The 17,997-nt window shown below is 48.3% G+C and overlaps 1 protein-coding gene across 1 annotated transcript in view; it reads right to left on the reverse strand.

Moving 5' to 3' along the window:
* The window catches only part of LOC147429604 (uncharacterized), a 256,363-nt gene that overhangs the window by 130,587 nt on the left and 107,779 nt on the right, over positions 1-17,997 (reverse strand). The window contains exon 9 of the mRNA XM_086495869.1: positions 16,122-16,210. Within this exon, the coding sequence (XP_086351995.1) occupies positions 16,122-16,210 (89 nt within the window). The remainder of the gene's footprint in view (positions 1-16,121; positions 16,211-17,997) is intronic.

The following is a 17,997-nucleotide window of genomic DNA, read 5'->3' on the forward strand; positions in this document are numbered from 1 at the left end:
TCTCTCAAGCCTTAGCAAATGAAGCAAAAAGGCTCTTTCTCTCTCTTCTCTTGCCAATTTGCATAGAAAAAGCAATGATCAAAAGCTGGCACAAACTGCCGCAATTCACGCCGTAAAACGCGGGGGTCCGTATAGCTGCCACATGTCAGCCTTTCCCGCAATTCCCGCACCTGCCGTATAGGCATGCCACGTCAGCACGCACCATTCTCGGGAACTCCAGCCATTACACATCATCTGCCAAAGTGTGTGTATGCTGGGCAGCCACGTCATCACTTTGTGACATACCCCCCTCTTGAAAGCATTGTAATCGCCCTCGATTACGCCTGCAAAACAAACAAACCATAAACCGTCTTAGCAGAAACTGACTGTTAGTACCTAAGCACTAGGAACACGCATCTAGCACATGTACCAATCGAGAGTCACATCACACGACATCACAGGGCATCACTAGACATCACACGACATCACATGACATTCAATATTCATTCGGATCTTAGACCATGATTTATCGGCAATGTAGTTAGCAATCGCATCTAGATCCAGTCGGGACCTCATCGATGCCCGATCGACTAATCCCTGTTGCAACCATGTCTATTCGAGATCATTTAGACCAAAATGGTACAGTCATTTCGTCTATCAGTTCCTACACTTAAAAACAAGTCGAGAACAAATCAGTTTCATATTCAAGAATTCCATTTCATAAAGTCATCCATCAGAATACTGTCAGCTCTCAATATCCTTGAAGCTCAAAGAGACATCAACGACTCTAGTATTCGAAAATCGAGGCATCTGTTGACAAAGGAGCGGAGTAACTCCCCTCTTGTGCAAACCCACTGCACCAGATCTCCGACCAAGTTGAATTCTGGGTTCCATTTGGAATAGACTATGCTAAATCAAAAGCTTCAAGGTAAAGATTCACATTCCGAGGAATATCTGCTAGGTCTTCCTCCTCCATTCGCTTCGCATCCATTGCGAAGTAGGTCTTGAATTTAACCAAGAACCGTCAGTTCGCTTTACCTTCTTCTTTCTTTCTGTGCCAATTTCTATTCTGGAATGAGTATCTGCTCGTTTTCGTCCAATTCAGGTTGCACATCTGGCTTCCCATCATCGGGCACATCGCCTTCAAAAGGCTCCAAGAGACTCACATAAAAAACATCGTGAATCTTCCAAGTATCTTGGCAGCTTCAGTCCAAAGGAGATATCATTGATCTTTTCGAAAAATCTGGAAAGGTCCACACTATTTCATGCTAAGCTTTCAAATAAGCCACTCCTTTCCTTTTTTTCCCTTTCTCGGGCGTGCCTTCCCAAAATGTAAGAGCACCCAATCCTTCTCCTTCAATTTCAAATCGCGACAATGGTGATCTGCTGCCTTTTTCTGTCTTTCCTGAAATTTCTACAAAGCCTTCCGGACCAAGTCCCTCGTGAACTGGTCGACTTCAAAGAAAAATCTTATCTTTCGTGCTAAGGAAGGGTGAAACCTTTGTAGCAAATTCAAGAATCTCAAATGACACCTTCCCTATCAAAGAGTTAAACGTGTTTCTATAGGCATATTCCACCGAAGGTAAAAACCTTTCCCAAGTAGTCTTCTGATCCAACAAAGAAGACTTCAACAAATTCAATACCACTGAATTAGCAATCTCTGATTGCCCGTCAGTCTGTGGGTGGATCAATGACGAGAACTGTAATTGCGTGCCTATGTTCTCTCAAATAGCCGTCCGAAACCAACTCGTGAACCTGGGGTCCCTGTCATGCCATGTAATCTGAAGACCTCGGCAATAAAGAATTGTACCCACGCTGTGTTCTCGAGAGATGAAATACATTGCAATACTCTCCCAGAGGTGGGTGGGTATGGGTAAAGGTTGTAACAATCCCTGTGCTTTATGCCTGTCAAACTCGACCTTCTCGCATACCAAGCAACTACGCACAAACGCGTCCTCATCCTTCTTGAGTCTCGGCCAAAAGAAGTATCTCTCTACCCCTTTCGCGGTAGTAGCAATGCCGCGGTGACCCGTAAAAGGCGGACAGTGGCATTCGGTTAGAACCTTTTCCCTCAACGGCTGTGTAACGGACAACATGGTTTTCTTCATCAAGTAGCCATCCCGAATGGAATAATCCGCTACTATCGCCCCTTTCTGTATTCAGCTGGATACATCTGCAAAATTTGTTCTGTGGCCTACCGACCGACCATATCCTTGAAGTTTCTATATGTATCGTGAAAATAGCCAGAACCAACGGCTTTCGGGACAAAGTATCTGCCACCAATTTCTTTTGTCCCTGCACATGGACAATCCGGAAGTAAACTGTGACAAGATGTTTGCCCACTGCATCTGCTTTTGCAATAGCTGCTTCTATGACAAGAAGTAGCGTAAACTCCCATCATCTGTGAAAACCGTAAAATCGGCTCCGAGTAGGTAATGTCGCCACTGAATAAGAGCATGGATAGCCGCCAAAAGCTCTTTCTCACATATCTGTACTGTCAATTTTGGAGCAGGCATTAGCCGAAGAACTCGTAGCCACACTTGCTGGGCCGAGCGACAGTCCCAAAGACAGTGACGTTGACTCTCCACCAAATGGTCACAAGCTGCACATGTGGCCGAGAGACCACTATGCACTAGCCAGCTCCCTACTACTGTAGCTCTATGTGCGACCAGCCACTGAAACAAGGTGACTAGCCTCGGCTGTTTGGAGTCCCGCAACCTCTCTCAAAAGTCTGCCAAGAACTCGACTGTGAGACCCTCCTCCTGCTAATGACCTGCTGCAGCGCGGCGGGCCTCTCTGTGATGCTAGTATATGACGTCCCAGTCGAACAGTGTACTGAAAGAACGGGACTCCTGGGTGGTCTGCAGAAGAGAAGGGGTCCCTCCATAGCCACTCACCAGGATCCCACTGTACTCGTGCCAGCGGACAACACTCCCAAGCCCATAGCCTCCAGTGTCCAGTCTCAAGAACTGTTGGGTCAGGGTCTATGACGCAGGTCCTCCCATAGATGCCCACTACTCGGATCCTCTGAAAACAACACTCTCCTACCTACGGGGCTTCTACTGCAACTCGTTGTAGTCGTCCCCCACCCTGAAGCTCGAAGAACAGGGCTGGGACAGTCTCTGAGCAGGCCCTGACTGAAATGAGAACCTCCAGTCGTGTGAAGGCTCCCATCCATTGGGGTGCTACTAGCTTGAGAGGCGTGAGCCACTCAGCTGGAACTGACTCTAAGATGTCCTGACACATGCTCTGCACCCCTCTCATGCCCTGTAGCTGGAAACCCTGCACCTCTGACAAACCTGTAAACTCTAGCCAGTCACCTAGAGAGAGCGCTGGACCTGCTGCCATGGGACCCCAAGAAACATGAGGCCGACTACCAACCAAGTGGCCTCTCTGAGTGCTAACCATGGGGTTCCAGACGAGGGGCTGCCGTAGGCGCTCCTCCGTGCACGTCGGCTGTCTCTGCTCCAGGCCACGCCGTAAGAGCTCCCAAGATCGAAGCAAACTCACAGCGAAGCGGTCCTCCAGTCTCCTGCTCAAACCAACTCGGCGCAACTCTGTAAAGATCCATCTGGTCGAAGGTTGCCAAGGGCCTCCTGACTGAGGCACCCCGGCACGAAGCCTCTGCAGCAAGAACTCCTTCCAGGGCTCCTCTCCTGGAAGAAGTCCTCTGACTACGAACTTCCCAAGAAGGGCTCTGCTCTGCTGTGCTGGATCAATGATCCCAAGCCCTCCCTGAGAACAAGGAAGTGTGATGACCGACCAAGCCACCTTGGCTTGGGCAATCTGAGTGTCACGACCTGAACAAAGGAAGTTCTTGATCAGCCTCTCTACCTGGCTGATACAAGAACTCGAGAAGATCCAGCAAGAAGTGATGTACCACATAGTCGCCAACAACACCTGGTTGGCAACTACTACTCTACCAGCCAGCGAAAGTCGTGCTGAGCTCCAATGTAACAGCTTTCTCTTGATGGAGAGGAGAAGAGGAGCAATCTGCTGCTCGGGGGACAAGTCCAAACCAACCTGACAACCCAAGTACCGAACTGCAGTCCCTGGGGGAATCCACCTGAAACCCTCTCCTGGCATCCAATCTCGCACAGGAGCACTGCCAACCAAGAAAGCCACTGTCTTTCTCCAGTTGATCAATGCGCCCGATGCACAACAGAAGGTCTCCAAAGCCTGCTCACATCTGTGCACATTGGCCTCCTGGCCCTCTAAGCACAAGGCTGAGTCATTGGCAAACTCAGCGTCCAATAGCTCATCTCCCCGAATAGGGAGTGCTAAGCCCCGCAGACCAACTTGCTGTGACACCAAAAATATGCTCATCGCCTCCGCATAGAACAAAAAGAGAAAGGGGGCAAGAGGACAACCCTGTCTGACCGAGCGTGTGAGCATGAAGTGGTCACCTCTACCTCCTGCCAAAAGCACCTGACTGTGAGCCTGTCTGTACAAAGCTGACACCCCTCTGATCCAAGCATCTGAGAAGCCCATCTTGCGTAGAGTGCCCTCTAGAAAGTCCTAGTCAACTCTGTCGTATGCCTTCTCAAAATCGAGAAGAAGAATCACAAGGTCCTCCCCACGGAGCTGTGCCAGGGCAAAAGCCTCCCAGAAAGTGAAGATGTTGTCAAGGATACTGCGTTCCTTGACAAAACCTGTCTGAGTCCCATGTATAAGGCTCTCCAAAAGTGGCTGAATCCTCAAACTCAGAGCCTTGGCAAGAATTTTGTAGGCTGAGTTGAGGATGGTGATGGGGCGCCACTGTCGAATCTCATCCAAGGAGCCACCCTCCTTTGGAATGAGGTAAATCAGGCCCTCACTAATGCTATCACGCATCACCCCTGTGTGAAAAATGTACTGAAAGGCACTACAAAGATCTGGGCCAAGCAGGTCCCAGTACTCCAAGAAAAAGCTGGGAGTCAACCCATCCTCACCTGGACAGCTACCACGAGGGAGGGCCCTAAGAGCCATGTGCAGCTCCTCAAGCTGAAGTGGCATCTCTAGCCTCTGGCGCATCTCCTCTGTCACAAGACAAGGCATTTGTGCCCAAACCTGCTCCCTGCATACATCCTGCCGCTCTGACTGGGGCTCAGCCGACAGTAACTCACGGTAAAAGTCAGTAGCAACTGCACGCATATCCTCGGGCTCACAAGCAATTGACCCATCGGGTCTTCTCAACTGATTGACCTTGGCATGCGAGTGCCGAGGTCCCATTGTCTCAAAAAAAGCACCAGTCACTCATTCACCCACCTGAGTCCACTGAGATGCCTGTCGGTGGAAGGCGAACTCATGACGCCTCTCCTTTGTGCTGGCAAGCTCCTGTTGAGCCTGCTGTAACTGCTCCTCCAACCATGGACTGTCTGGATGCTGCTCCTGCATCCTCTGTACTGAAGCAATGCCTCGTCTGAGACACTGCTCCTCCTCTCTCGCTGTAGCCCGGCGAGCCAGAGACTCCTGAAGAAAAAAGTGGCTAAGCTGAGCTAGGCCTAAGGCCACTTTGTCTGTAGGTGGAACCTAGTTGTCCATGCCCTCTGTCCAGAGAGCCTCTATCCTCTCTCTAAGTGCTGAGTCCAACAAGACCCGCTCTGGGATGCAAAGCATCGTGCTCCCACTCCTCTGCCTGTCTGCCATTGTGAGGATCACTGGTGCATGGTCCGAGAAGGATGTCCCTGCCAGGATGCCCACTGATCCCCCCAAGTCACTGAAGTGGCCACTAGTGTAGAAGCGATCTATCCACAATAGATTCACTCCTCCCACTCTGCGGTCCGATCTAGAGAAGGCAAGACTGGCTGGAGGCCTCACAAAACCAGAGTGCTGCCATGTATCCGAGACCCTCAAAGTCATACACAACCTCTCCCAAGTTGCTAACTCGACTCCATGCAGAGTAGCATGGCTGCCTCCAATCCTGTCAGAAGGGTCCTCCAACATGTTGAAGTCCCCTCCTATACACCAATGGTCGGCCTGCGGCAAAGACTCAACAATCTGTGGCCAAAACTCTGCACGAGCACTCGCCACATTGGGCGCATAGATGTTCAAGAAGCCCACAAGGCCACCCTGAACCTGCATAGTAATCCACTGAGCCCTGCCTGACACAATAATCCCTCTGCCCACAATGGCCTGCTGCAATGGATCCGCAATAGTCATACATACCCCACCCTGGATGCCTCCATGTCCAAAAGCAGCTGACCAAAAGGTATCATATCGTCCATGCAAAATCTGACCACATCGCCGAATGCGGCTCTCACACAGATGGTGCTCCTGAAGCATAAGGAGATCAATCTCTCCTCCCACAAGGCAACGCTGAAGCTCCTGACGCAATCGGCCCTGCTGTCGCTGAAACTGGGGCCCACCTAGTCTCTGCATGTTCCATGAGACGATCCTCATGGGGAGCGAGAGAACAGATGCTGCCGCAGCAGCAAGACGGGCTATCTTCGAGGCTGGCTTGGATGGGGAGTAATCCGCATCCGAGTGTCCTCTAGATAGGTGAGACTGCAGTGAGTGCCCCCAAGCCTAAGCACAGCGAGCCGTGCGTAAAGTAACCTCCTCTGTCCAGGAGTCCTCATGGATGTATACATAGCAAGGCAAACACTGCGTATCAGCAAAGAAGTACACCACAATGTGCCTACATCCTGCTGAGTCTGGGGGTGTCACCGCAAAACTTGGCCAATGGTCACAAAGTCTGCAGTAAATTTGTAACTCCAAGTTCTCCCATGTGATGAGAGAACTCGAGGACCTGTGTATGCAACCATCCCAACACTGAGTCGAGGGACCACTCTGTCTCGGCCCTACCACAGAGGGGGCAAGAGAAACCAACTGCCGAGTCCAAGGCCTCTGTCCCCCTAGCGGCGAGGAACAAAGCATGGACCCTGAAGCAATCTACCTTGTGGTCTGCTGCGGAATCGCCGAGAAAGCGAGTGAACCCGTAGTCGAAGAAGTCCCACCGGCGTCGAAGGTCAATGCTCGTCAGACCACGAGGGAGAGGTGCAAGGAAAGATGTCTGAATCTGCAGAGGGGGCCGCAAGAAGGGCTGACCCTCTGTCGCTAGGCGACTCGTGGCAAAGGCGCTGCCAAGAGATCTCCTAGCCGCCGGAGAGGGACTAGTCTCCTGAGTCGACTGTGGAACTGGAGTAGGAGGGGGGGGGAGAAGGAGCTTAGGGAAGCGGAGGAGAAGAGGGGCGGGATGGGGCGACAGAGGTAGAGGGGCGAGGTGGAGAGGCGACGGGAGTAGAAGGCGGGGGGGAGGATGAGGAGGAGGAGGGGAACTCTGAAGGGGGAGCGGCCGTCGAGGGTGAAGCGGAGGTGGAGGCTGGCGTAGGGGACTCCTCTGCTCAAGAGGACCAAAGTGGTTCCCCGTGGGAACCCACTGCTGTTGAGTAGGCACCTGAGGGCCACTCTGAGTGCCAGGCTGTCGTTGTGGCCCCTGGCGTCGACGGCCACGGGCTTGTTGCCACCCCTCCTCCGCTGGAGGCCCAGGCTCGGAGGGTGGCTCTGAATCTGTGCGCTGTGCCGCTAAGTGTGGCTGCGGCCTAGCCCTGGCAGGCTGGGGGCTGAGGCTGTGGTGCAGGTCGCGGCCTCCTCCGTGGACAGGCCTTCGCTAGGTGGCCCATCTGTCGGCAAATGAAGCATTGTTTCGGAGGCCCGAGTACTCCACACTCTGTCTAAACCAACCCCCACTCACCCGAGGCAGAAGGATGACCTTTGGGAGCATGTGGGTATCTCTGACCAAAACTCGAACTGAGGGGATGCCAGCCGCCTTGGCAGCTACTGATGCTGCCGTACGAGGTGTCTCCAGGACAGTCCCGATGGCGGAGCCAATCCTGGAAAGAAGTGGTAGGTACTCCCTCCGTAAGCCCGAAAAGCAGACTGAGATGGGGATGTCTGCCTCCTCTACTAGAACATCCAAAGCCAGGTCAAAATCATGTCGCCACTGTCGAAAGTGGGCGCGTGATGCTCGGATGGCGAGTGGACTCATAGCTATGACCTTGGACGCCATCTCGGAGGTCTCGAACTCGATCTGATAGTACCCCCGTCCGAGAATCTAGACATCCAAGGTCTTGCCCACCTCTACGAGAAGGCGGGCCTGGAGAAGGTCTCGTAGCTCTCCTCTGCTAGGTCGGGTGCTGAGAATCTTGCAGATGACCGAAGTCGCCTCCAATCGCTCTACCTCTGCGGCAAGGCTCGCTTGCTCTGCAGCGAGAGAGCAAGTCGAATGGTGGGCTCAGCGGGGTCGGGCGAGTCCCTCTGTGGCGAAGCTGGAGCCTCCATCTGTGTCTACCGTTGTGTCGTAAGAAGAGGTCGACGGGTGGATGCTGCAATCAGGCGCAGGAAACACTGCCCCAAAAATTGAAGCAATGCTGAGGAGGCCAAATTGCAGGGGTTGACGGGGAGAAACCGAGGCGGGCGGGAAGATGGGCCGGGGCGGGGCAGCGGGTTGGGGAAGGTGGAAGCGCAGGCGGCAGCAGGAGGAGGGAGTGACGGGGGCGGCAATGGCTAAAAGGCAGCGCGGGGCAGGCAGTGGGCGGGCAGGCAGGGGGCGGCGAAGGCTGGCAGGCAGCGCGGGGTAGGCAGCGAGGCAACAGGGTAGGGGGGGGAGGCAGCGGGCTGAGAGGGGGGGGGAGCGATGGCGTGCGAAGGTGAAGCAGCAGCAGCAGGGACTCGCGTAGATTTAGGCCTTGCAAGAATAGAAAACAGGGGCCGTTAGAATGGAGGTCATGAGCGCTTCACCAGTTTGCAAGTCTCGTACGAAGGCAACCTTCATGCTTACAAACAAGCGGATAACACAAGTGGAAAGGGAGATGAAGGAGTGGAAAGCAGAGATGGAAGGATGGTGGAACGAGAAGGCAAACCTTCTTCAAATGTTCCTCAACGAAGGCGCGCAATGGCAGAAGGAAAAAGAGGACCTGCACGTAGAGATACAAGCACTTACGGCGGGTTCACAAGCACTCAAAGAAGAGGTTTTAGCCCTCAAACGAGAGCTTCCTGATAGAGCAAGCAACGGACTAGAGGAAGGTGAATTCTAGCCCTTGGTGATCGAGGAAATCAAGGTCATCAAGGAACAGGTACGGATGATCAAAGAGGAAGAGAAACAGAATGGGGCAAAGACGTCTTCGCGGGTAGATGTAATCACGAAACACACAAGAAGGCGGATGAGGCCGAGAAATGGATAGAAGTCGCTAAGAAAGGGAAAGGGAAAGAAACCACATCTATCTACAATCATCAACATGACTTTAGAGGAAGAGCAGCGAAGGAAGACTAGAGCTCTGCACATACGAATAACCGGTCTAAAAGAAGACCGAGATGATGTGGAAGGGGAAGTCAAAGAACTTCTCCGCATGATGGGTAGTGAGGCTACTCATACAAAGGCATGGAGGGTAGAAGACACAAGGAAATGGGGAGACTTCAAAGGAAAGAGCTCTAATCATGCGCTTCCCATCCATGGAGGCAAAGAAGGACTTTTTGAAGAAGAGTCCTACACTAAAGAAAACGGGCATATTTCTTGGAGATGACCTCACACTCACACAACTTGCTCATATGAAAGAAGTTATGCCCGAGATAATGACAACTCGAGAGAAGGGGAAAGTGGCCTTCCACAGGAATGGACGAGTGGTTATTTTGGAGAAGCATCCCCATTGACCGTGCGAGACCTATGGGACCGCACTCAGAGTGGCTACATGGAATTGTAATGGATCTTTGTGGATAGTTTCACAGGGAGAGACATCATTTTCTACTCTGAGACGCATAAGGCCCCGGGGTAGTCCATTCGCCATGTGAGCGGATACAGATGGGAGACAACTTGCAGACAGGAGACTCGATCAGAGCACAGAGGATGAGGTTCAGGAGGAGTGGCAGTCTTATTCAGGGAGGAGCTACAGTCTCTGCTACATACAGCTTGAAGGGATGAGCATGCTCTAGGTACATGTGGGTGAGACTGAAGGCAGAGACAGGCAGATATCTCTACACCGCTATTTGCTGATTTCCCTCCTAGTACTTCAGTATATGCATCACCTAGCGGACAATCCCCCTTCTCTATTTTGGATGATGATAAATGTTTTTCAGAATGGCGACATTATTATCTTGGGGGATTTCAATGCTAGGACTGCCAATCACCAGACAGTAATTTATGATACCTCAGAGGAGTTGATGCGAGAGCTTGATATTACAGAAATGGGCCGGCCTGCCTAGATTATCACACGATGAGGAGCACACTGAGTATGGCAGATACTTGATCGATATGGGGACTGCACATGGACTGTCCATTTTGAATGGCCTACAGAGATTCCCTGCAACAGGTGGTTTTACATGCTTTCCACATCGGCATGGCGCTAATACAGTGGATTATGTTATGGCTCTGCCAGGACTCATTCCTTCCTTTTAGGATTTCATGGTGGGAACTAGGCTAGTTGGGTTAGCAGTCGATCATGCAATCTTGTCTTTCACTCTATTGTTCCAGTTCAACACAGCTCCATTGGGAGAGACCTCCACACGTACTCGGTATACCTTCACGAGGGAGACGGATCCCGTGTACACTGATGAGATATATAGGAAGCTATGCACTCTGGAGCCAGGATGACCACTAGATGAGCTCACCCAGATTCTAACAGCGATGCTCCATGATGCAGCATTAGAGGCATATCCCCACAGCCAGCCTACGCGCAAACGATGTGGGAGCATGCCTCAGAACAATTGGTATGATGAGGAGTGTAGAGAGACGAGGATCAGATTACAGAGAGAGGTGCTCATGGGTACTACTACACATAGACAGTCACGGATTATCTTTCGCTGCCTAGTGCGACGAAAGAAGAGGGCTTACCTATCTCAACAAGAGCGTGATCTGTATCAGCTGTTTATGAGGCAGGACTCTAGTGAGGCATGGAGGCTTTTCAATAGCACTCTCCACCGCCAGCCATCACTTCCACAAAGACATGGGGGGAATATGCTACATCTCTCTATACACCATCCGGGCAGCCACCTTTGCCTGACCCTCCAGAGGCATGCCCAGAAACATGTACTTTCTTTACTTTTGAAAGGGTAAGGAAAGCCATTGACAAGTTGAAGACAGGAAGAGCACAAGATCATGATGGTCTGATAGCAAAGCACTTTATCCATGCCCGAGATATGCTTGCAGAGCCTCTTGCTATGATGTTTAATAGAGCCATGTACGAGGGTTTCCCTGAGACTTGGAGTATGTCCACTATTGTGCGTATCTTCAAGTCGGGAGATCTATGCTTCCCGGGAATTACCGAACCATCATGGTTGGTCACACTCTGGCTAGGCTACATGCATCAATTCTTGAGCATGAGTTGAGTGGATGGCAGAGAGAGAGGGCATACGTGCAGCAGGACAAGCACGGTTCAGGAGAGATTTCTCCACTCTTGACTAGATTTTGACACTCAGAGCGATTATTGAGGAGGGTAGACACCATGGCAGGAGGATATAGTGTAGCTTTGTGGATTTCGACAAAGCCTTTGATGCAGTGCCATGAGCCAGACTCATACACAGATTGCAAGACATGGGGTGCCCACAGAGCTGATCTGGGGGATCTTAGCTTTATATAGGACAGTGGTAGGATAGGTACGCACTACTCAAGGCATGCCCGACATGGTTCACTCCATCATTGGGGTGAAGCAGGGTTGTTCCCTATCTCCGAATCTCTTTGGGGTATATGTAGATGAGTTTTTAGATTATGTACAGGCAGAGGGTGATAGAGGTGCTAAGCTTGTAGAGACATGGATTCCGTTGCTACTATATGCCGATGATATTGTGCTGATCTCAGATTCTCCAGAGGGGATGCATAGTCATTTGGATGCATTGCATGTATTTGCACGGGACAATGGATTGTCTGTGAACCTTGGTAAGACCAAGGTAATGGTGTTTAACACCACGGCGCAGCGGGTAAGGAGGTCCGCCCCCGCTTTTACATATGGTCTAGAGACTGTGGAGTATGCAGATACATACACTTATCTTGGGGCAATTTTTAGTGGTCCAGTATTTTCCCTGAGGCGTGCAGCGGATACGCGATTGACCAGAGCCTATGCAGCATTGGGGAGACTTGAGAGGATATGTTTGCAGGTCTAGTTCCAGGAACCTCGAACAAAGCTTTGGCTCTTTGATAGGAGTGGAGATATGAGGCTCTTTAGTTGATCATCATCACAGAGCATGGAGATGTATGGAGAAGCCCTTGGTGTCTATGATTTCTCGGATGATTAGGGCCAAGGCCTCAGCACCACATGATATTATTAGGACGGAGCTCGCTGCTCCTCCATTGGTAGTGGAGGCACTCACTCGATCAATTTCATTTATGCATAGCACTTGGGCTCTCCCTACGGACAAATATGCTCGATTAGCACTAGAGTCTTCGCGATAGCTGGCATTGCAAGGAGATAGATCATGTTGGTATGCAGAGATGGCATCTTGGTTTCAGTTACATGGCTTTAGTATGGATTGGCTACCCCCATTTCAGTACTCTCTGGATGCACCCTCCATCTCCCTCAATAGGGCAGAGATTACCAGGCTCATCAAACAGGACTTGGTTCAGCTGGATACGAAGAGGACATGGATACAACCTACACATGAGCTAGGTACGAAGATGACTTTCTATAGAGAGCATCTTCTCCAACTCACGGAGGATGGTTTTGTGATTAGACCAGGATACATGGACAGTCATCTATCCCACGGGATACGATGTGGTATTGGTCACACATCCTCACATCAGCTACAGATTGAGACAGGCAGATTTAGAGGAGTACCCGCTGAGTCCAGGATTTGTCAGGTGTGTTAGATAGAGCCAGAGACAAAGCTACATTACATATGTCACTGCCAAACATACTATGAGATATGAGGCCGCTTACACTGTCTATTCAGAGAGGGTTTTGGGCCACTTTCTAGAGTCGTGAGATACCAGGATCAGAGATGCCTCGGATTATACTTACTAGAGATTCGCAAACACAGAGAGGACCTCTTGAAGAGGGGCACAATGAGAGAGATCCAGCAATAGCGGAAGATTACAGATTTCTTTCAGTCACACATAGAGGAGTCTGAGCAGCCCCAACAGCAGAACAACACCAGAGGTTCCAGAGGCATACTGCTTGATCGGGCGATACAGTTGGGGCGGTCCCGTCGCCCACGGATGAGGGGGCCCTCTCGACATCGACGCAGACTGCGACAGAGGATCCATACCATACTGGTGCGACATAGGAGCTGTCCTGACAGAGTGCCTACCTTGGAGGACATTGAATCTATATAGCCTTTTGGATACTAATGTATATGTATATGATGCCTTGACTGTCAGAGAGCTCCGTTGTATCAGCTCACCCTTTGTATTCCCCTTGTATCAGCTTTCACCCCACCCCTATTTTCTTTTCAGTTCTTTGTACTTTTTGTACCCAGACCTGGTATTAGATTCACCACATGTAACCTTTTGGTCTCATAGGTCATTTTGGCCTTTTGAAGACGTTAGTATTACATTTCATTTCACCTCTCCAAGCCTCTTGCCCTCTCGCCCTTCCTAGCCCTCTCTCGCCCCTCCTAGCTCTCTCTCGCCCCACCTAGCCCCTCCTAGACTATGTGGACATCTGTAAAGACTTGAAAGCCCAGCGTTAACCATTAAAAAATTGTAGTGACTTGACGTACATTTTCAGGCCAGCATAGTCAGCAACATCCACTGCGCACTGGATGCAACTTTTGTTTCTCATGGTGCAGCGAGGCCTGCGACGACAACATCTTCTCGTCCGGCTTCTGGATCTTCTCAGTTTGTGGGGTCATCTTTCACCTCTTTCACACAGACACCCTAGTCAGTTTATGCTTCTCTTTTCGGTGGTTTCCCAGCTACCCACGCCCACTGTCTCTCACATTGCCTCCCCTCCACTTGCTCATGGGGCACAACTACCTTATCAGATATATCCTCAACCAGGCTTTGGCTCCTATCGTGTTCCATATGCGTGGCCTCCATCCCATACCCACCTCTCAACCACTCCCATTGTCTTTGGAGCATTAATTTTTCGTTGCTCTGCAGTGTACATATCACCACCTTTACTTGCAAAGCTGTAGCAGATAGCTATACCACCACTCTCCAGGACTCTTAGTGGTCCTGTGGCAAGGAACCTATAGCCGGCTACAGTGTCATAGGACATGGACAATAGTTACAGCTGGCTTTGGACAGCAGTTACAGTTGACCTTGGATTCACATTTGGGTGACTCTCACCTGGGACATTGTGGCCAATTCACCGCCACAACAGCTCGGAGATAAGCATAGCTGTGTTGTTAGAGATATTTGGGCTAGCTGTTGATTGTCCTTTATGTTTTGTATATATGCTCAGTTGGTTGGTATTGGGATATCTATAAATCCTACGAGTCTAGAGTTCTTTCTCGCATTTACACACTTGCACTCTCCCTACACACTTGGAGCCCATTGTGCCTGTGAGTCCTGGGCCTGGAACTGAGTGTGCTACCAATCAAAGTCTATATCCGTTCTTTGAGTATTGTCAAGCTTCCATTGGGCTTGGAGTCTGTTGTTGTGTCATTTTGAGTATAGTCTTGCTACATTTCATATTGCTCTAGAGTGTTTTTTCGGTGTTTGGAGTGAGATTTCTTGCATATTGCACTAGGAGCACCCATAGTAGAGAGCACGTCATAGATTTCTTGCTACAAAATCTTTGCAGCAAACAAGTTTTCCAAGTGTCTGCTAGCATGGCTCGATGAAAATAAAGAACAAAAGCCATTGAAATGCATGCTTCGAATTATGCCACCCTTATTGCAAACATTATTCCCCTTGCCTAATGGACCACTCCGGTCATTTCTTGCCAAACATAGAGGGACATAGTATTCTTAGAGTTACATGGTCTCCGATTACTAAATTTAACCTCAACAACCCACTCTATGGGAAGATTCTTGTAGATCAAAGCCAGATTTTTTGGGCATTGCCATCATTTAGGAAGACATGAGCAATGGTTTATGCCTTTCTATGGAGCCAAATGGCTTAGCCCTTTATCATGTGACAACAATCCCTATAGAGGCTAAGCGGGTCCCCATGCATTAGAGTGTAACCATGCATTGATGCTTAGCAATTACCATATTACAACTGGAGAATCCATAGCAAGTGCCTTGCTACATTATGGATGCTTAGACAAATGAAGGGTACATGAATTACTGATCTGAAGTCTTTAACTGATCAAATTAACAAGCATGAAAAATTAGAAGGATGTCTTATTTTGAGCAGCAGAATTTGCAAAAGTGTTTAGCTCTGCACGCCTGGTAGATATACATTTCAAAGGATTTCTTGAAATTTTCCCAGGAAATTTTGAATTTTAAGTATCAGATTGTATATGTGAAGGATAGTGCATTATGTTTCAGAGGCTAGTAGCTAGCCGGCCAAAACAGCAATGCCAAGGCACAGCATTGCATTTCAGTTTTTTAATCCCTTGACATTCAATTTGGAATTCCATACCTGGATGGTTTATACCTATACAAAGTTTCAAAGCGTCACACACAATAGAGATCGAATACACCACATTGTCAGTACTTGGTTGTTTATCACCTTTACGAAGGATGCCATCTCTAAATAAAAGATGATGCTGTGGAGTTGGATAGACTGAACTTATCATGCTTAGAGATGCACATACGGACCAAATTGCAGATCTGAAAATCCATTTTTGAACCTCTACCACAAGGATTGGATAGTATGTTTGAAACTGCGGCACGTCAAGTGTTTGGGGGACATTTGGAGGATCAGCCGAGACCATCTGCTAAGCCTCTTTTGGACATTAGGTGAGAAAATAGAGAGCAGCTTATTGAGGCAAGGTTATCCAATCTGTGAGAAATGGGGCAGCCCAGATGAGCGTAATGCACCAGCATGGTGGCCCGTACCTCCCACCTCCATCCCTGATTGATGTTTGTATGTTCTCTCATTCTACTATTCTTGGCATTTTGCACTTGCACTCATCAATGAATTTTGTTTGTAAAAAACTGAATCGAGAGGCCATTTTTATGATAACAAGTAACGATGAAAAGGAGCCATTGTAATTGTACAAACTTGTCATACTCAAACAGCATTGGAAGCCATGCTTCATCACATATTCAGAAACCAATGAGAAGATTGGAAACCTTTTTTGCACATGAAAACCATTTTCATTGAGGCCCCAAACACGCACCTCACATCTGCAACAACACGTTGTGGTACCATGGGGAATGTTGTATCATCCACACCTTTTGTTAGATGGAGCTCCATGTCCCGTTTCGTCTGCAAAATATAAGCAGAAAACGATTAATAACACTAATGAGCGACCCTTATCTAACAAGACCATTTATCAAGATTATGTGAGTCATTAGTGGCAATTCAAGGCTTCATCTTCTTCCTATGTCAAAGATCTATTATGACTACTTTCAATGCAAGTTTGCACCAAACTTTTGACGGCCATCTTTATTTCTCTAAAATGTCCCAAATACCATTTACCATACTCGTGTATGATTATTTGCATACGAGCAACAGACATGGGTCAATGCAAAGTCAGGATCCTCATAATTTTTTGAGAGCAAGGGATAAACAGTTGAAAAAACCATTGCAACAATAAAACGATGTTGTAGATAAGTATTGTTTATAACAAACAACCAATTATGAGGCAACGGTCGATCATGTGCGGACACACCAAAATGTAATGATAACCATAGAGTCTGATCAGAAAGACACATTGAATTGGTCAATCCATACCAGCAAGTGTAGGCATCATATTGATGATGCATTTAGCAAATACCATTGATCCAAGCAAGCAAAGTAATCCCATTGTGCATTATAATAAAATCGAGAGCCAGAAATACTAGGCATAAGTGTCTCCCAAAGATTAGACGTATATCAAACCAAAAGCAAACACCTAAGTCAACATTTGCGAGCAATGCAAGGAACTGCCATTGGGAGCAGGGAAGTTACTAAAATCACCAGTTATAAAGGCATTAGTCAACCAAGGATAATGCTTCAAACTGAGCTGGATGATGAGAAAAGTGAGAGGCATATATATTAGAAACTTTATAGATCTTACCCTAAATTAGACATCACACTACTAGATCATAACAAGTGAAAGGATCACGGTGGCTTTCTAAAAGAATAAGAAAGTGTTAAAGTCATTATGGTTGAGTTTAACTGGAATCGGTGTTCGGGAAAGGATTCCCTCATCTTGGCCTTGAGCCGGTTGAAAATCGAGACTAGCCGGTTGCAAACCATGGTAAAGGGAAGAAAAACAATGAAATATGTGAGAAAATAGTTAAAAAATCTTGCAAATTTATGCTAGTATTTTCGGTTCGCTTCTTTGTGATGAGAAAGAAATTTGACCGACGGTTGCTTAATAAGAGAGACTTTCTCGAACATTGATTAGAATTAATTTATAGAATGCAAGAAAAGTTAAGCCATATGAGGCTGTGAAATGAAATGTGAAATAAAAAGAACCCATCAATGTGTGTGTGTATCTATAGAATTTTACTAGAATTATGCAATTTGAAGCTTCACTTTAACATTCTAAAACAATAGATGCTTGGATGAAAAGGCGGACTCCTTCCTTTCCTTGGGGTGTCTCCCCTATCAGTCGTGTAGCTATGTCCCGGTATAGTTGTCATGGCTCGTCTCGAGCATGGCAGGAAATTGTAATTTTCAAGGTTGTGTTGATATAATCCATCCACAATTGGGAGTTTTGAAAAAAAAAAAATCTAAAACAATAGAATGGAAGAAAAGTCATGACATGTCAGGATAAGGGTGAAATAAAAAGATCCATGTTCTATTTTATAAGGTGAAATAAAAAGATCCATGTACTATTTTAAAGCTGAAATAACATTTAAGGTATGTCTCAATCATCACTGAAAACTTTGAAAGTATGCCTAACCCAACACTTCTCTAAGGCTTCTTTTAGAAAGAAAAAATCTGATACATGTAGATGTACCACTCCGACCAGCATAAAAATGCTGATAATGCTCTGAAACACACTAGATGAGGTTGCATTCTATTTAAATATGCCCAAAACAAACACCGTTTCACAAGGTGAC

Source organism: Adiantum capillus-veneris, chromosome 22 (genome assembly GCF_014529385.1).
Source record: "Adiantum capillus-veneris isolate H3 chromosome 22, ASM1452938v2, whole genome shotgun sequence".
Taxonomy (NCBI): Eukaryota; Viridiplantae; Streptophyta; class Polypodiopsida; order Polypodiales; family Pteridaceae; genus Adiantum; species Adiantum capillus-veneris.